The following is a 21,159-nucleotide window of genomic DNA, read 5'->3' as shown; positions in this document are numbered from 1 at the left end:
TGCCTGTGTTGTGTGTAGAAAAAAAAAGAACAATCCACGTGCGGCGAAACATGGAAGAGTCTCGGCTATGTTCTGGGGCTACTTTGCTAAATTTGACACAGCATGCCAGTGCAGGGAACAATGAAATATCATGACTATCAAGGAACTCTGGTGATAAATGTTCTCCCTAATGTCACAAAGCTTGTTCTTAGTCCCAGATCGTGTGTCTTCCGACAGGACAAAGACCCAAACAAACAAATGAATATACTTAATAATTGCTATGGTCAAACCATTGGACTGTTCTGAAGTGGTCTTCTTTGAGTGATATCTATGGTGAGCATCTGTGGAAGGAACTGAAACATACCATGTGGCGAAGGCGCCCTTCCAACTTGAGACAACTCCAAAATTTCTCATGAGAAGTGGATAAAAATCCCTATTGACAGATGCATGTCTCATTGACAACTAATGGGCCAATATTTTGATTATTGAGACCTCCACAAAGTGACTCTCTAGTATGGAGTTAGCATAAACGTGTGACTTTTATTTAAAAAAACAACAACTCAATATTAAAAAAACACCTTGGTTTGGTCCAGTTTGTATTCCCTTTTTCTACCCCTTTTCTTGTGATTGGTTGCCTCTGTGTAGAAGGCCCATTTTTTGTGAGAGCAGACATGTTTGTTTGTTGTTATGTTGACAGTGTGGGCTTGTGAGTCGAGGGGTAGGTGGAGAGCTCCACAAGTGATGTAGATAAGACGAAGAAATTCGAATGATTTCATTTTGTTTTTTCCAAAGAAGGATATCTGGAATTGAGGAATACATGGACAATTTTAATTCTAATTTTAGATGTTTATAAATAAAAATGATTTGGTAAAATATGGCACATTTAAAGAAGTTGTTTCATTTCAGTTTCATTGTCGAAAAGATTATGCATCAAAATAATGTTGACTTGCCTGTCAATGCTTGGAAGCAGTAGCAGTATATTTTATAAATATAACTGCATGTTTCAAAGCATGACAGTGTTCTTTTCATGGTGTTATGAGGGGACCGAGCAGGAACCTGCAAGGTCTCCTGTTGTTTCTATAGAAATGTTTATTATTATTATTGTTGTATAAATATCCATCCATCCATTTTCTTAGCCGCTCATCCTCATGAGGGTCGCGGGAGTGCTGGAGCCAATCCCAGCTGTCAATGGGCAGGAGGCAGGGTTACACCCTGAACTGGTTGCCAGCCAATCGCAGGGCACATTTAGACAAACAGCCGCACTCATAATCACTCCTAGGGGCAATTTAGAGTGTCCAATTAATGTTGCATGTTTTTGAGATGTGGGAGGAAACCAGAGTGCCCGGAGAAAACCCATGCAGGTACAGGGAGAACATGCAAACTCCACACAGGCGGGTCCGGGATTGTACCTGGGACGTCAGAACTGATAGGTTAAAGCTTTCCAGCTGATCCACCATGCCGCCTTATTATTATTATTCATTTTTTATTCTGGCAGCATGGTGGCGCAGCCAGAAAGCGTTGGCCTTACAGTTCTAAGGAACAGGGTTCACTCCCAGCCCTCCCTGTGTGGATTTTGCATGTTCTCCCTGTGCCTATGTGAGTTTTCTCGGGGTACTCCGGTTTCCCCCCCACATCACAAAAACATGCAACATTAATTGGACACTCTAAATTGCCCCTAGGTGTGATTGTGAGTGCAACTGTTGTCTGTCTTCATGTACCCTAAGACTGGTGGCAACCACTTCAGGGTGTACCCTGCCTCCTGCCTGATGACAGTGGCTCAGAAAATGGATGGATGGATGGATGGATGGATGGATGGATGGATGGATGGATGGATGGATGGATGGATGGATGGATGGATGGACTATCCATCCATCCATCCATCCATCCATCCATCCATGCATTTTCTTAGCCACTTATCATCATAAGGGTCGGGGGAGTGCTGGAGCCTATCCCAGCTGTCATCGGCTGTGAGGCTAACGATTTACAGCTACACCAACGTGCTGCTATGGATGGACTACTGCATGACTAATCACTTCAAACTGCATACATGCCTTGAAGTCTTGACGCCCTTTGCACGATGGTCTTTGCTCTAGAATATCATTTCAATGGACATTCTAAGTTGCCAGCCAATTACAGGGGAGTGCAATAGTCTATCATATATAATACAAATAGTTATTGGCCCAACAATAACTCGAGGCAGCATGTTGCAGTGGAATTGTAAGTCTTCTTCATTTCCTTTCGGCTTGTCCCGATTAGGGGTCGCCACAGTGTGTCATCTTTTTCCATCTAAGCCTATCTCGTGCATCTTCCTCACTAACAGTCACAGTATTCATGTCCTCCCTCACAGCCTGGCAGCTCCATCCTCAGCACCCTTCTTCCAATATACTCACTCTCTCGCCTCAGGACATGTCCAAACCATCGAAGTCTGCTCTCTCTCACCTTGTCTCCAAAACATCCAACTTTGGCTGTCCCTCTAATGAGCTCATTTCTAATCCCATCCAACCTACTCCGAGCGAGAACCTCAACATCTTCATTTCTGCTACCTCAACGTCTCCTTCCTGTTGTTTCTTCAGGGCCACTGTCACTCATCTGTTCATCATGGCCGGCCTCACCACTGTTTTATAGACTTTGCCCTTCATCCTAGTGGTGACTCTTCTGTCACTTAAAACACCAGACACCTTCCGCCAATTGTTCCACCCCGCTTGGACCCATTTCTTTACTTCCTTACCACACTTACCATTACTCTGTATTGTTGACCCCATATATTTTAATTCATTCACCCTTGCTATCTTTTCTCCCTGGAGCTTCACTCTTTCCCCCACCGCCCCTCTAATTCATGCTTTTATATTCTGTTTTATTTTGGCTAATCTTCATTCCTCTCCTTTCCAGTGCGTGCCTCCATCTTTCTCATTGTTCCTCCACCTGCTCCCCGCTTTCACTGCAGATCACAATAACATCTGCGAACATCATGGTCCAAAGGGAATCCAGTCTAACCTCATCTGTCAGCCTATCCATTACCACCACAAACACGAATGGGCTCAGGGCGCATCCCTGATGCAGTCTCACCTCCAACTTAAATTCTTCTGACACACCTGCGGCCCATCTCACCGCTGTTCTGGTGTCCTCGTACATGTCCTGTACTATTCTAACATATTTCTCTGCCACACCGGACTTCCGCATGCAGTACCATAGTTCCTCTCTTGGTACTCTGTCATAGGCTTTCTCTAGATCTACAGAGACACAATGTAGCTCCTTCTGACCTTCTCTGTACATTTCCACGAGCATCCTCAAGGCAAATAATATAACTGTGGTACTCTTTCTAGGCATGAAACCATACTGTTGCTCGCATATTCTTACTTCTGACCCAAGTCTAGCCTCCACTACTCTTTCCCATAACTTCATTGTGTGGCTCATCATCTTTAGTCCTCTAGTTTCCACAGTTCTGAATGTCGCCTTTGATCTTGAAAATGGGAACTAGTACACTTTTCTCTTTTCTTTTTTAGTACAATTTAATAATTTATTTGCAAGAGGGAAAAAGCTGTTGTAATCAAGCATGTAGACACGCAGCCTTTTTTTACAATTATTTGTGAAAGAATATGTCATTCTGAGGCACTCAGTGAAATCCAGCATAGAATTGTGATGGGACACCACCAGTGGAGCAAGTCCAGAAGTGAAATTTCCTTGCATCTAAATATTCCACTATTGACTCTCAGCTGTATTATAAAAACATGGACGTATTCCGGAATAACGGCAACTCAGCCACAAAGTGGTTGGCCACGTTAACTGACAGCGCGTGGTCAGCGGCTGCTGAGGGGCATTGTGTGAAGAGGTCGCAAGTTTCTGTTGAGTTAATTGCTATCGACCTCCAAACTTCATAAGGTCTTCAGATTAGCACAACAATAGTGCACATAGAGCTCAATGGAATGGTGTTTCCGTGGCAGAGCAGTTACGTCCAAGCCATATATCACCAGGTGCAATGCAAAGCATCAGATGCAGTGATGTAACGCACTCTGACACTGGACTCTAGACTGGTGGAGATGCTTTCTCTGGAGTAACGAATCCTACTCCTCCAGCTGGCAATCTGATGGATGAGTCTGAATTTGGTGATTTCACAGTTTATAGGGGAGTTTGAATAATTTAAATTACACTCCGTAGGAAGGAATTAGAGTACAGTGGTACCTCTACTTACGAATGTCTCCCTTAACGAAAAAATTGGATTATGAAACGCTTCCTCACAAAAATATTGTCTCTTGTTACAAAGGAAAATTCAGGATATGAAATACAAAAATAGGTGCTGGATTTGAGCTCCAAATTCCACCGATTGTAAATATCCTGTATCTTGGTTTGAAAGTGGCCCGATAGAGTTGTTCTCCCAGTGGTTATCGCTGTAACACCTTCCTGGCATCCCATTGGCATCAGTCTTTACTCATTATGCTCTCTGTTACCTTTGGAGACTCTCGCATTACCGACGCTAGCATGTTCACATGCTGTCACATGCTAGCACACATTGGTAAAGTACAAACTTTTCGTGAGTTATTCGTTTGTGATTTTTTTTTTGCCAGTTTATTCATCTTTTTTCACCATAGGCCTCAAGAAACTTGAGTGGAATTCATTTGTGTGCGTGCATACATTTGTAACTGTGTTTCTCTCAACTGTCGAGCGTTTGCCACTTCCTCCATCCCCCACTCACCCTTCTCTTCACATAGTCGCCCAATGCCAAAGGTAAATAATTTTTAAAAAAATTCTTTCTGACAATTTGTACTTTGAATACTTATTATGGAGGGATCGGGGTCTTAGAACCAATTAGGCTATTTCCATGTAAAAAGCGCTTCTACTTACAAAAAAGATCATATTACAAAATGACTTCTCGAACTAATTAATTTCATAACTACAGATACCACTGTAATTATAATATATTATATATAAATACATATGCCCCGAGGTGTTAGCAGTGATCACCATCATTTGAAAAGGATTACTCAAAAATACTGGTCTTTATCTCCCACAACCACCATTAGTACATGTATTAAACCACTTGTTAAAAAATAATTTTCTTAAAAGTAGACGACTTGTCAGAGCATCTGCCTCACAGTTCTGAGGACTGGGTTCAAATCACAACCCCGCCTGTGTGGAGTTTGCATGTTCTCCCCATGTCTGCACGGGTTTTCTCCAGGCACTCTGGTTTCCTCCTGCATTCCAGAAACATGCATTTATTGGAAGCTCAATTGACCTAGGTGTGATTGTGACTTTAAGTGTTTCTATGTGCCCTGCAATTGGTTGGCAAGCAGTTCAGGTCGCCTCACCTTCTCCTCCTCCATAGATAGCTGCTCAGATAAGGGATGGATGGATTTTCTTCACTTCAACAATGTGCAATTATCAACAAGTTAGAGCTAATATATTTAATATTTTTTGGAGGGGACTCTCCATGAAGACGTTGTATGGGTATCAAGAATATCAAGAAAGAAAGAAATTGTCACACTGCTGGACACATCTCCAAGGACACACCCTTTGTTGTGCCGTAAAGCCCAACTTCTTGCAGACTAGTGTGCCAAATTGGCAAACACACCTTGAGCCTTGGACTTGAACAAATATCAGAATCCTCTGGCATTTGAGACCTGGTTTCAGATTTGCTGTATATAAAAATAGATACCTTAGTTACTATGTGTGTTTTTATCTAAATTCATTTGTTGGCATTTTGTTTATGTTGAGAGATGAAGTTGTACCTTCTGAAGACAATCAACTGCTCAACCGGCCCCAGTCACTTGGTAGGTTCTAAACCATAATGTTCTTATCCCTACCAAACCTAACTCATCTGGGAGTTACATTACTATAAACCTGTTCAATGGATAATATCTTTATAAGAAAAAAACAACACTGCTCTAACACAGAGGAGGGTGATCTTTAAGGGGTGCAGGTGTGATGTTTGAACTGCTGTTTTTATGCTTATGGAAAGCTGCTCATATTCAAAGTGTATGTGACTGTGTGGATGGAGTCCATATAGTGATTAGGCGATCTTCTCCTTCCCTTTCATCTGTTTTTAGTCTTATCTGCTTTGTTCCCCTTCTTAATTACAGTGGAGCGCTCCTCAGAGAGCATGTAACCTTCTTCCTGACTTCAACAGCCGCATCCCATTAAGGCCATAGCCCCGATAACTTGCCACCTTTATGCAAAATACAATTAAAAATGTGGGCGAGATCAAAAAGCTGCCCGGAGCCTGACGAGGGTGATGTTTATCTGAGATGCAGATTTGAGCTATTGAGGGCTACCTTGTTTGCAAATCATTAAGGGACAAGGAGTAATAAGCTGCATCAGCATTTTAGTCGTTGACAAGCACAAACACCACACCCCAACATACGCACACACACACACACACGCACACAGTTTTCCTCAAAGTGTTTTAAGATACAGTAGCTGTTCACGCTATCAGTTTATTAGTTGCACAGTGGTCATTAGGGCTGGTGCTCTTGGTATGTTGTTTTTATATTTATCCAATTAAACAGTCTTGCGGTCTACTCAACACTAAGTGTATATCAGCTCATCAAAACTTTTATTAGATCAGCTCACAAAAAGAATGTTTTTTTTTCTTTTCTGATAGAACAGCGTATTAACTGATTCTTCTTATTTAGTGTAGTGTTTGTTGTTGTTGTAGTTTGCTGATATATGACAAAATTGCTGAAATAACCTGAAGCCTCTAAACAGAGCAGGATGAAACTGAACTTTCTTCCACCAAGTAACACAATGATCTTTCTAGTACCATTCTGGTATGACCTTATCCTGATCTACAAGACCTCACACGTTATCATAATATAGAAGCATCTGTGCGACACACTTTACACTGCAAACACACAAACACAAAACATTCCAATTCACAGTTCCAACTGCACAGCAGAAAATGTGCCAATAATAGCAGCAATATTTTTTTATCTTCTTAAAGAACTGCTTACCATCAAACAGGGGTTCTAAAAATTGTTTTCATGTCAGGGATCGAGTTTGTTTTATATTCTGCCAAGAATTGAAAACACTTCATCAGTGATCCCCAACTATATGAATATAGTCTTGGTTGATACTGTGTTGTTACAAAGCTTCAAAATATTAACAATTATGTTTAAAATGATTTAGGGAGGTATTTCTTTTTAATACATACCCTACTGCTAAGAATGTGCCATAGATGATGTGTGATTTCTCAGACGACTTAATCCATCCATGAATTTTCTTTCACACTAATCTTGTTCAGGTTCATGGGGCTCCAGAGCTGCTCACAGTTGATTTTGGGTGAAAGCCAGACAGCACCCTGGACTAAACGTCCAAGTAAAAAAAAAAAATGTGCGCATGTGTCTTTTTGTCTAAAAATATGATGAGACAGTGTCAACAAAGTTTCACCCAAAATTTATTTTGTGTATTGTGCTTTTCATTTTGATTGATCTGACAACAATGTCAGCACTGTTTGAACTTTTTGAGGCAGAGAATGTTTGGGGGTTGATGTGAACATCATTTAGGTTTTGCGTTTACAGTAATACATGGTGGAAGATTTCAAGAAATGTCATTTAAAAATTGAGAAAAAATCTTAAAAAATTGAGAGACAGAGAAAGAGGGAGGAGGGGAGTAAAACTGGTTTAACAGCTAAATACTCAAAACTCTACACACTAAACGTTTTCTACTAAAGTGATGATCCCTACCATACAATAACAGTTGTAAAATGTAACCTCATTCCTCCTTTGATCATCCCAAATATAATCCTCGAAACAAACCAACCCGACTGTTATGATATGTTCACCGCATCTTAATATCATATTTCATACACGCCTGCAGACATGCCCTCTCCTGATATGTTTAATGTATAAAGCCAGCTATATACTGACTAGAAAATTCAAATGATAAATATGCATGTATTCAATTAGGAGTCTTCCACCAGGTGGTTAGTATCAGGATTTAGGATCTTAACACCATATTTGTGCTATAAAACCTCACAATAGCATAAATGGAAGCTTTTAAGTTAAAATCACCAGCAAACATGACAATTAGGAATTATAATATTTTAACCAAGAAATATAACACAATTCAAATATTTCAACCCTTCGTCAGTTAGGCAAATAACCTTTGTATAGATGTCAGTTTGGAAGAACAAAAGTGAAAGTGGTGATGAAAAACAGTCGTTGTATCACTGCATGCGCGATCAAACCTCTGCTTGTGAGCAGTGATAACCAGGTCGACTCGTCCACTCCCCCCTCCCTTCTCAATTAAGAGTACCATGCTAATTAGGAGGAGTGGATCAGTTCATTTCGATGCCTGGTGTTGTCCCTCTCGTGAAACCATGACTGCTCACTGTCTGCTCATATGCACAAATGACAATTAAATCAAGTCCACGACCTGACTGTGTTTTTTTTTTCTTTTTCTCTTTCTATCCCTTTGGTTGTGTGTATGAAGGTAAATATGGTAAATATGGGGGGGGGGGCACACCCAAATATAGACACCCAATAGTAGCAAAGTGACTATACATGAGCCACTGGGGGGGGGGGGGGGAACATGTAGTTTTTAGTCACTCGTGCTCAAAATGGAATAAATTGACGTGCAATTTTCCATTCCTTTTCTTAAAAAATAATAAAACGAGATGTTATTTTAGCACACTTTAATTATGTGGAACATTCTAATTACATCAATTCAAAATATTTTTTTCCAGTACATTTCTATAGCCACAATGACATGTTGATATCCGAGATTGAACTACTGTAATAATTGTAATAATAATAAACAGAGACTATGTTTGAAGTCACATAAAATCGAAAAAAAGGATATATTCTTTTGAAAAATTGCGAGAGGTACCTGGGCTTCCTCTGGTGGTATGTGAAAGAATCGCAGATTTTCATGTACAAACTATAACAGCATTGGCTTCAACTATTGTTTTAAATTCAGTTCAGCGCTTTATTACTATTCAAACTGTCTAAAATGTTACACCGGCTTGCAATAACTTTCGCTTCGTTTTTTATGAATACCGGGGCCTTCTACACTGCATTTTAATGTTTTTTTTTTTTTTTTTGGGGGGGGGTGTACTACTTGGTGTAAAATGGTTGAAAACTTACCGCTATTGGGGAACTTAAAATAAAAACAAAGAAAGAAAAAAGCAATGAGGAATTTGAACTTAAAATAAAAACAAAGAAAGAAAAAAGCAATGAGGAATTTATCCTCCACTAAGTGTTGGTTTCATACTGAGGTTGCTGGGAGAACGTTTGTAGAGCAGATGTGCGTCAGGAGTCCGCGAAGTCCCAACAGACCTGTTCAGTGCGCTTGGCTCACTTCTCTAATTTCTTTGCAGCATTTGAGCTGCAGTTGGCGACGTGCGAGCGTGTGTGTGTGTGTGTGTGTGTGTAGGTGAGTGTGTGCGCGTGTGTGTGTAGATGAGTGTGTGTGCGTGTGTGTGTGTGTGTGTGTGTGTGTGAGAGTGAGTGTGTGTGTGTGCGTGTGCGTGCGTGTGCGTGTGCGTGTGCGTGTGTGTGTGTGTGTGGACAAAACACGGGGGCTTCTCTCAGTCGTTAAAGTGACTTGGAGCACTTGGATGACGGCGGCCCAGCCAATGAACACAACCGGTGCGTCATGACGCAACCGGGCCTCGTTGATAAGGAGCACGAGCCCAAAGTGGACGTGTGAAAGAGGCTCGGCGGTGTAGGAGGGGGAGGGGGCAAGGAAAACCTCTTCTTGTGCGTACATGTTATGCGGCCTCTCAGAGAGGAGACATAAACAGCCGTGAAGTGGAAAAATGACGTTTGTCTCAGAGGGGGTTCTCATGCAAAGTCTTTTAATTTTGTTGTCTCATACATTACCTACATGTAGCTTGACATAACATCTTTGGGACTGTGGAACTAGGAGATCACTGGGATTGTTTTTGTTTTCTCTCGTTTTTTTTTTTATTTTTATTTTTGTAAATTGGGAGATACTCATCTGCACCCTGCACACTTTGTATTGTGGAAGAAAAGGGGACGAATTTGGAGACTGTCGGCATCGGAACCCTTGGTACGTTTATTTATGGCACGTAGAAAGAGCAATTGTTCATAGCAAGAATATCTCGCACTCCGGACACAGTATTCACTGTTAATTGCGAAATAATCGTCATTTTTTTTAGACTGAACAATCTCCTGGAAGAGATTCTATCCACCGGCAGTGTAGTGAGGGGAACTCGTGTCCAATTTTCCCTCTTATTTTCCTCCCTGATCTGGATTTCTAACTTGTCACGTCAACAAGGAAACCCTGAGAAATAAAAGAGGACAGAAAAGTGGAAGCGCCTTTGATTTTCTTCGGATGGACATCTTGGCTTTTAGATCCGAAGAGAATAGTTATAATATTCTGCCATCTGCGGCCGCGATGCTTTTCCACGGCCTCCCCGGAGGCGACCTGCACGGCGTGGTGGAGGAAATGGACCGCAGAGCAAAGAGCGAGACAGCGGCCATCAGCTCAGCCATCAATATGGGCGAGTCGGAGAGGGTAGGAGCCATTTCTTGCTTTCCTTCCTTATTTTTTCTTCTTTTTTGCCTTCTGGGCGACCTCTGCATGGCTGCCTGACACCGCACACTCGAACGAAGGCAAAGTATCAAATCATTCTCGTGGTAGTGGCTGCAAGAGCGGCAAACTTCTTTCACAGACATTGCCAAAAATATCGTAAAAGGGAAAATCTCCAGAAACTTCAAGTCAAGTCAGGAGTGAAACATGAACAATGCATGTGCATCATAACATAATAATAATAATAATAATAATAATAATAATAATACGGTGAAAAAGTGAGAGAAAGAGAAAGTGCATGGCTTTTACAAAAGAGAAACATTTAAGCACCCCAAAATAAATGCGTGCGTCTAATTCCTCTAATTAAACTAGATAAGGTTAAGTTCTATCTAAATTCATACTTTCTTTGCTAATACGTTATGTCGAATTGTTAAATTTGACTGTGCACCCACACTTAACATGTCCATTGAATTGACTTGATTCGTACGTAATGATTAAATTACATATTTGATCATGATTCATCAGTTTACCTCATTTAATTCATGTCAAAAAGATTTTTAAGAACTTTTTTCCATTAAAATTTCCAAATGATGAATATAAAAGTGAGCTTTATTCAGTTTCAATTTTAATAGTATTATTAATATTAATGCTACGACTACACCAATAATAATAATAAATGTTAACTGTCAATTCGATAATTCATATTTTTAAACAGCTGTATTTATAACATATGTAACTATTGTCAGTGTTTTATGACAGTTTTATCTTTTTAAGAGTTATGCATGTTTTTACATCTGTTGACCGTAAAAAAAAAGAAAGAAGATAGAATAGTATTAAAATGGCAGGGGCGAACGAAAGGATCGCACAAGTTGTCAGTTGCTATAAGTGCGAATGTTTGACGTGCCGCTGGTGTCTCGACCGCAGGCCACGCCGTGCTTGACAACAGAGCGCGTGGCCCTGTGCGCAGGCTGCGGGAGGAAGATCGCTGACCGCTACTATCTACTGGCCGTGGACAAGCAGTGGCACATGCGTTGCCTCAAGTGTTGCGAATGCAAACTCAACCTGGAGTCTGAGCTCACCTGCTTCAGCAAGGACGGCAGCATCTACTGCAAGGAGGATTATTACAGGTAGGAGGCTGGGGGCGCGAGGCATCCACAACGCTGCACACTAGGAGAAAGGAGGGCGCGCGGGAATGGGGTGGCGGAGTCCTTTGAACGATTTTAATTTGAGCATTTACATTGCCTGCACAGGATTATAACGTGTTCAACCAACACATCATTCGGTTATTTTGCAGGGGAAAATGACGCCAGTTTTTCCATTTTTCATCACGTGGAAGCTGTGCAAGTCGTCAAATGAAGTGCTCTGAATGCTAAATTGTGGCATTTGGCACTAAATTCCACTGCAAAAGTGATGCAGTTTTCCTCGAAAAATACCAACCCATTTAGAAGTACAATTTAAACGATTCGGTTAAATCCAAACAGAGTTAATTCTGTTGTTCAACCACCATTTTGTGGCCTGCTAATATTCACGTGTGTGGTTTAGTCTGAAATACACTCGAGAAACAAAAGAATGAGAACACACTGACAATACAGAAGCGAAAGAAAAGCAGAACGACAAAAAAGTGAAACTCAGTTAAACTGCTCCGTTCTGATTTATTACACTGTTGCGAAATAAATAAATAAATAAAGAAAGAAAGAAAGAAAGAAATAAAGAAAGAAAGAAGAAAGAAAGAAAGAAGAAGAAAGAAAGAAAGAAAGAAAGAAAGAAAGAAAGAAAGAAAGAAAGAAAGAAAGAAAGAAGAAAGAAAGAAAGAAACAAAAGAATGAAAGAAAAAAAAACCCGTCTAGTTTTATTGCCCAAGTACTGCTGGCGGCGTTAAAATCGGGAAAAGAGAAGGCAAAAACTTTGGTGTATTGGGTCAATGACCGCACCACAGCCGTGCTTATGCTGGATGAACACGAGGGTCGTGTTCAGCAGCTGATGATGTTCTGTGTTGCCCGCAGAAGATTTTCAGTCCAGAGATGCGCTCGGTGCCATCTCGGCATCTCTGCCTCAGAGATGGTAATGCGGGCTCGTGACCTGGTGTACCACCTCAACTGCTTCACCTGCACAACTTGCAGCAAGATGCTGACCACCGGGGACCACTTCGGCATGAAGGACAGCCTGGTGTACTGTCGGCTGCACTTTGAGACTCTCATCCAAGGAGACTATCAGACACATTTCAACCACGCGGACATGGGACACAAGGGCCTGGGCTCGGCCAACACGCTTGGACTATCTTACTTCAACGGCGTGGGGACGGTGCAGAAAGGCCGGCCCCGTAAGAGGAAGAGCCCCGGGCCCGGAGCGGAGTTGGCAGCTTACAACGCAGGTAACAACGACACGTGCTGAGAGAGAGAAGAGAGAGAGAGATGAGAGAGAGAGAGAGAGAGAGAGAGAGAAGAGAGAGGAGAGAGAGGAGAGAGAGAGAGAGAGAGAGAGAGAGAGAGAGAGAGGAGAGAGAGAGAGAGAGAGAGAGAGAGGAGAGAGAGAGAGAGAGACAGAAAAGGGGGCTTTCCATCTTTTTTCTTTTAGTAGGCCCGTAGTGACTTTATTGCAGTTTTTATTATTAATGTTAATATTATTAGTTTTAATCGAATCATATCTTTGCAGATGCAAATCTAGGTAAAGGATGACACATACTTGTAGTTTTACGATGACATAAAAATTCATACCGTGAATGTCCTTTTTAGGGGAGAGGGCACAATATTGTTATATGTTTGGCACATTTCGTTCAGTTCTTCAAAGAGAAATGATTTGGAGGGGACGCATTTTCGAGTCGATATTATTGTGCGGACTGAATCGTGTTTTAAAAGTGAAAAAGTCACTTTCATCCGTTTAATGTTTAGGTTTAGTGTTCGTCCTTCACGAACACAAAAAGATATCTTAGGGACTCATAATAACAACATATTGACGTTGAAGGAAGAAGGTATTGCAGATATGAACCATTAAGAGAGCCATATTGGAAAATAACTTGGAACATGCGTCGAATGCATATCTTCTAACATTTACTGCAAACATATCTCGGAAAACATATTTTCGCACAGTACTAGCTCACTTTAAAACTTTAATGGCAGCAACAGCAGCATGCTTACTTTAACACAAAATTTCAATCTCTACGATGTAGTTCATTTGTCCTCTTTGGGATTAAAAAATGAACTTTTTTTCATGTTCCGCCAACTTTCACCCTTTCCACTTGTCTGATTCCATAGACATCTGCATTGCAGACCCCACCGCCCCGATGCCCATTCCGAGACACACACACACACGCACGCACACAGACACACGTGCTCATCACCCACGCACGCACACAAACCTACTCGCACACGTGCACACTCATACACACTGCTGGAATCTTTCAGCATTGTGACGGGGCCAAACTTGGTATAAGAAAAATCATTGTGTTTGCATGAGTTATTCACTTTTTCGGGTTCATATTTGATTAGGAAGGCTCAAGTATCAAGGTTTTGCCATATCGAACAATAACACACACGCACGCATGCACACTCACACCCCCCCCCAAAAAAAAAACACAAGTGGTTTTTATATATATATATATGTGTGTGTGTGTGTATCCAGGCAGCACGGTGGATCAGATGGTAAACCGTTGGTCTCACAGTTCTGAGGTTCATTTAATCCCGGATCCGACTGTGTGGAGTTTGCATGTTCTCTCCGTGCCTGCGTGGGTTTCCTCCGGGCACTTCGGTTTCGTCCCACATCCCAAAAACATGCAACATTAATTGGACACTCAAAACTGCCCCTAGGTGTGATTGTGAGGGCGACTATTGTCTGTCTCTATGTGCCCTGGTTCAGGGTGTACCCCGCCTCCTGCCCGTTGACAGCTGGGATTGGCTCCAACACTCCCCGCGACCCTCGTGAGTATAAACGGTTAAGAAAATGTATGTATGTATGTATGGATATATATATATATATATATGTCCATTTTCTTAGCCGCTTATCCTCACAAGGGAGTGGGCCAATTTAGGGTGTCCGTTTAATGCATGTTTTTTGGGAGGAAATCAGAGTACCTGGAGAAAATCTACGCAAGCACGGGGAGAACATGCAAACTCCACACAGGTGGGGGCGGGATTTGAACCCCGGTCCTCAGAAGTGTGAGATTAACGTTATATATATATATATGTGTGTATCAATTTCCCACAACTCTCAATATTTTATTTATCAAATCGCTGGTATTAAATTATATCCTTATCATATCGTTAATATTTTACAATGATCGACAAGTCGTTGATTATCCGCGTGTAAATAGCATTTTTATTGACATTTTGTCCAAATTACAAACATAATAGAAACTGCAGGATTATCCGAGGTCAAAGGGAGCACTGGCGCGCCCTCTTCTGTTTTCCAGCAGGAACCACATTCAAATTCATCTGGAGAGCAGAGGGCACCCGTTACCTACCACATGTGGGTGGTGTGTTTGCATTACGTTCTGCACAGAGCAGATGAAACGCGCCGTTTGCGGGCCGAAGAGACCACGAGGAACACATTCCCTCATTGCGTTGTGATAAAAACAAACAAACAAACAAAAAAAAAAAACAATGCAGCATATGCTTTTATTAGAAAGCAGCATTTGTTCTGGGTAGTGTGTATACACTAATTAAGAGAAGTGTTATTCCGATGCTTTTCACTTACTTGGTATTAATGGTTTGCAGCGTTATGATATTGAGCACGAACTGTTATGCACGCAGCAACACGTTGTCTATTGCCAAGAAACTGGAAGACGCTCAAGGGTGAATTAAAGCCTGACTAGCACCTCCTTCTGGTAAAGACAAAGATGCCGTCTAACAAGGTTCACAGTGGAGGATATGTAACTAGAACGAACGTCAACGCACTGTTTCGTCAACCAGTCTAAAAAAAAATCTATTGTAAAAACAACTGGGGAAATCATACATGCTTTACTGTAGTTTCGATGTTGATGAATAAATGGTCCTTTGCCCAAAATAGAAGACTCATTAATGGGAACAAGTGTGTTGTTGCTTTTGTCAGAGTAAAAGCTGAAAGATGCTGCAAGATGCCAGAAAAGAAAGAATTTTTTTTTTTAAATCCAAATGATGATGATAAATGATCATATCACTGCTCACGCTGTGTAATAATCTTATCCTCTCGTTGCCTGCTGGGCTGCAGCGCTGAGCTGCAATGAAAATGACAGTGAGTCCATGGACAGGGAATCCCAGTACAGCTCAAGTCAAAAGACAAAGCGAATGAGGACGTCCTTCAAGCACCACCAGTTGAGAACCATGAAGTCCTACTTCGCCATCAACCACAACCCAGATGCCAAGGACCTCAAGCAGCTCGCCCAGAAGACAGGCCTCACCAAGCGGGTCTTACAGGTGACCACACACTCACTCACAGAAAGAGAATACATGCATTTTGGTCCAAAAGTAGTTTTGAAAGCTTTTGCCTGGAAACCAAGCTAAAAGTGAATGCAGCAAGAAACATTGAGGGAGTGCCTGCAGTGATGCAAGTCCTTGGTAGAAATTCAGATATTGGTGATTTCCACAGGTTGTTGTCGTTAGGTCTTTACTGACTGAGGATCACTTACATCCAAATATTTAAAGGCCAAGATAAGCGGTGTTAAAAATAGATGGATGGATATTTAAAGGCAATGAGGATATTTACAATCTGCAAAATTGTCCCTAGCGCTGTTCATGCATTCAAAGGTTCATGACTCGTAAGATCCATAATATTTTTTGTGAAACCTCTTAAATTAATCTTCACTTTCATTACATCTTGAGCTTTCTATGGATTTGAAATTCATTGTGTGGGTGTATCAAATCAAACCTTTTTCCCTATATGGTAAATTGTCAACATTTCCTGACCTAGTGGTTTAACTGACTCAAAGAATCCAAACAAATGTCTTCATTATTTTATCCTCAAAGAAGCAAAACCAGTGTAGATTCTGTTTATTAATCACGCTATAGGAACCCCAGATCTTACCAAAAATATGTGTCCTGTTTCTTGTCAAAACTAATGTGATTGTCTTAAAATAAAGACTCATCCCCCCCAAAAAGTAACATTTTTTAGACAATTTTCAGTTATTAAAACAAATTTTCACATAAAATAAGTAGAAATTAAATTGTGAATGAAGTGGAATCAGATTAGATTTAACGTGGAATAAAGCAAATATTTTTGCTAAGATTTGGCGTTTTTACAGTGTATTGTGGGGAAAACTACCCTTGGAACGTTTAAAAAAAAAAAAAATATATATATATATATATTTATTTATATATATATATCTGTCCATTTTCTTAGCCGCTTATCCTCACAAGGGAGTGGGGCAATTTAGGGTGTCCGTTTCATGCATGTTTTACTATTGTACATCGATGAAAAAATGTTTCTTCAATTTAAAACAAAGCAACATTCATTCATGTCGGATAAATTGCAGGTATGTGAAGGGGGGACATGAAACATCATGAGAAAAAGTGACGTGATGAACGAGTGAGGGATGAAAAACAAAAGCTGTTTAATGTAACTGAAGCGAGCGATTACAACAGAATTCCACAGACGCGTGGTAAAATCATCAGAGGGACGAGACACTTTGACAATTCGTCCTACTGTTTTAATTAACGCTCACGGAAGACAAAGCAGTCGTTTTGCTTTGATGCTTTCAAGTTTTCACGCCTGTTATTCCAAGCGATGTGCCACTCCCCCTGCTCGTTTCCCACGGCTGCGAGCATGATTCCATAACTCGCACTCGGTGGCGCACAGGCTGATGCCTCCCTCAGTTGATTTCTGAATAACAGGGAAATTATGAATTTGAGATGAGGGGGAATGACAAAGAGAAAGAAAGATAATTACATTTCATTGGATAGATTGGCCTCATTTCCTTACAAAAAGGCACTTTCATGTTCATGGGCACTATTTCTTAATAAATGTGGCCTGTGTGAATGTGATCGCACGCGTTAATGACGGGGCACTTTCGCCCTTTGGCAACATTTCAGCATTCACCTTCAATTTTGCAAGGAAGTCGATTGACCTTCAGGTTTGAACCCCCCCCCCCAAAAAAAAAAAAAAAAAAGAAGATTAGACTTCATTGTGTGCATGATGTCAACTAAATACAATTTGGACAGTTGACCAGTTCAGGGTGTACTCACCTTGGGTCTCAAAGTCAGCTGAGATATGTTCCAATTCACGGGCGACACATATAAAGACAAGCGGTGTGAAATATGATGAGGATCAATGTATCGATGGATGGATAAACATTTGCTTACCTCTGCATACTCTGTCGAGTCAGTTGACATTAAAACATAAAATATACAACATGCTGAAAAGTTGAACGGACAGTACATCCATAATATTAGGAACACATTGCTCTCTAAAAGCTTGATTTTGGTTGGCAACTAGTGGATAATCAGTCAAATTATTTTACATGTACAGTACTTGGTTTTATATTCATTTTGCTCCTGGTAAAAAAATTGAAATGAGGGTGATGTCTTCTTGAATTTAAACTGTCATTCTTCCAATCCAACACAATTCATTTTAAATGAAAGTTTTGACTTTGTGTATTCAAACTTGCTGCGCTAAAATTTCAAACGCTACAGGTCTCAGAACGAATGGTTTTCAGCTCGGTCCACCTGTCCATCGATTTTCTGAATCGCTTATCGTCAGTCGGGTTGCTGGAGTGCCGGAGCCTATCCCAGCTATTTTTAGATAAAGTAAGCCAACTGGTATTTTATGGTCACTTTATGGCTGCACCTCCATATTATTAAAGGGGTTTGTTTGTATGATGAACAGTTTCAAATACTTTTTCCAGTCAGATGGCCTAGAAAAACATTCCCGTATGGCTGTGGACATGCCATTGGCCCAATATTGGCCAGTAGTATGTGTGTGTGTGTGTGTGTGTGTGTGTGTGTGCGCGCGCGTGCGCGTGCGTGTGTGTTCATGCTTGAAGCTTACCATGTGCAAGAGGGTAAAACCTTTATAGCAGGCTTGAACAATGTTGAGATGCTGAAAAGCTTCACAATTTAGTTGCTGATACTGTGATTTTATTTTGTCATGCAGAGATTTTAATTACATGAAAATTTCAGGCATAATGACACGATCCACAGCTGTTTACGAATTGTCTATATATTGATTACTAATTAGATTATGCAATAATGGGTTCGCATATAAACGTTAAGGCATTTTCGTAATTAAATAAAGTGTGCAAGTATAGGATTTTCATTCATCTGTCTTGAAAAGTACATGTCCTTAAAAGGCTAATTCAGTAGTTTTATTAGGTGCACACAGCTATTTTAATTATTTTCTTATCAACTTTCAACTCCACTACTGCTGAAATGATATTTTAATTGCTGTTGGAAAACCAGTAAAACATATACGTGTATTAAAAAAAAATCTAACGTATATCATATTCTTCACTTTTCAGATGTAGCAATTGTCAGGATGATGTCTAGCTTTTAAAAATCGTTGCTGCCTAAGTGCAGTTAGACACAATTTAAGATCCCCCTTCGTGTGGATTTTTTTATGATGCTATGCAATAATATTGTGAATCTCTTTGAAAGTGCTGACTGTAAGGCAAAAGATTTTATTTAACAATATCATCTTCTCCGCAGGTCTGGTTCCAGAATGCTCGAGCCAAATTCAGGAGGAATCTTCTGAGGCAAGAAACCACCGGCGCAGACAAGACCTCTGACGGCTCCACACTGCAGGGCGGCACGCCGTCAGGCCCGGCCTCAGAAATCTCAAATGCCTCCATGAGCCCCTCTAGCACCCCCACCACGCTTACAGACTTGACCAACCCCACTATGCCTACAGTAACCTCCGTGCTCACCTCAGTCGCAGGTGGCATGGTGGACATCCACGAGTGCAGGAGCCCGTCACAGACCACACTGACCAGCCTTTTCTGATGGACGGAGGCTGACCACAACCTCTGCTATACCCTGCTGAATCTCAAGCGAAGTTGACTCATTTTACCGTGAAGATTAGAAAAGTACAAATTACAGAAATAAAAAAAAAAAAAATGGTTGACCTTTTTCTCTGAGCCTATTGAAAACTTTGCAGAGTGAGATCACCAAGTCTCACGGATGGAGCTGTTGTTATTTAGATGTCGTCTTGTTGAGAACTGAAAAGACTTGATCTGCATTTTACAATGTTTACAGAAAGTGACTAAAGGGGAGGGGAAAAAACTGCTTAATTTTTGGAATGTTTTCCAACACAGTATTTATGTTGTGGTACAGGAGTCATTGTTAGATGGATTGTAATTTTTTTTCTTTGGAAAATTCCGAGATTAAATACAGGTGATAATACCCTCTCACTGCAACAGGCCGAAAGTCTATTTTGTCCAAGTGATACGCAAATTCAGGGATGAATGCTTTGTCTCAGGAGAGAAAAGTTCCATCATGGCTCATATGTGTCTGTGTGTGTTAGTAATCACTTGTGTTTGTATTCCAGCATTCATTGAGAATCATTCACATCCAGCAACGCTTAAACTTATATTACATTGTTGGTTTTATGCTTGAATAGAGCTGCGGGAAACTGATTAACGTATTATTTGTCCTACTCCACTGATTTTGGGGCTCTAACCAAAGCCCAATTTTGGCCTCACATTAGGACATATGCAGTAAAAACTTTGTTATGTTATTAAAGGGTGGCACTTAATGCTCTCTATGACATCAGTGTCAAAAACATGAAGAGCTTTTGATGTCGAACCAAACTTTAATCAGTCAGGTTCAATAATGTGGAGACAAAGTAAATATGCAGAAATAAGTGGAGTTATAAAAACCGCTCAGTTTGTTTGTTTATTTCCTTAAATGATAATCCATCCATCCATTTTCTTCACCACTTATCCTCACAAGGGTGCTGGAGCCTATCCCAGCTGTCAATGGGCAGGAGGTGGGGTACACCCTGAACTGGTTGCCAGCCAATCGAAGGGGACATTGAGACAAACAGCCGCACTCACAATCACACTTTGGGGCAATCTAGAGTGTCCAATTAATCTTGCATGTTTTTGGAATGTGGGAGGAAACCGGAGTGGCCGGAGGAAACCCACGCAGGCACGGGGAGAACATGCAAACTCCACACAGACGGGTCCAGGATTGAACCCGGGACCTCAGAACTGTGAGGCCAACGCTTTAACAGCTGATCCACCGTGCCGCCTTAAATGATGATAATGAGTTGAAATAACATCTCAAAGAATATTAATTATATGATGCGTGGGAGCTCGTCAACCTAAGAATGTTCATCCATATCTCCCAAAAAGTTGAAAATCTTGAGAAAAAAAATCTATTTAAAAAAAATAAAACATCTCTTGGAAAATGCGTTTAGGCATTTTATTAGCAGGATCAACGTGACCCAATTGTGTCCAAACAATTTGTGAAGCAAAGTATGTGTGATTATATTATATTATATTATATTATATTATATTATATTATATTATATTATATTATATTATATAATACATGCTTGAATGAAGCAAAGGGAAGGTCAGAATTTACACCATTCACAAACAAGAGCACACAAATCTACTTTCCAACTAATACCACACGTTAAGTTTACAGTCAACTACGTCTGTGATTTACAGTAAACTGCAGCTTACCATTAAAATGTTACTGATTTTCTTCATTTTCTGAAGTGATTCCAAGTACCTCCCAGTGTATATTCTGTCACAGTGAATCATACTAGAAGCATTTGTGGGCA

General features: G+C 40.7%; 1 protein-coding gene across 1 annotated transcript; it reads left to right on the top strand.

Moving 5' to 3' along the window:
- The first annotated feature begins 10,269 nt into the window (after positions 1 to 10,269).
- On the top strand, positions 10,270 to 19,697 carry lhx2b (LIM homeobox 2b). The gene is made up of 5 exons (XM_061817451.1): positions 10,270 to 10,452; positions 11,392 to 11,594; positions 12,471 to 12,838; positions 15,649 to 15,854; positions 19,077 to 19,697. Exons 1-5 carry the CDS (start codon positions 10,270 to 10,272, stop codon positions 19,368 to 19,370), a joined length of 1,254 nt encoding a protein of 417 aa, XP_061673435.1. The 3' UTR covers positions 19,371 to 19,697.
- Positions 19,698 to 21,159: the final 1,462 nt, after the last annotated feature.

Source organism: Syngnathoides biaculeatus, chromosome 4, assembly GCF_019802595.1.
Source record: "Syngnathoides biaculeatus isolate LvHL_M chromosome 4, ASM1980259v1, whole genome shotgun sequence".
Lineage (NCBI taxonomy): Eukaryota > Metazoa > Chordata > Actinopteri > Syngnathiformes > Syngnathidae > Syngnathoides > Syngnathoides biaculeatus.
This window is presented reverse-complemented; position numbering and strand designations above follow the sequence as displayed.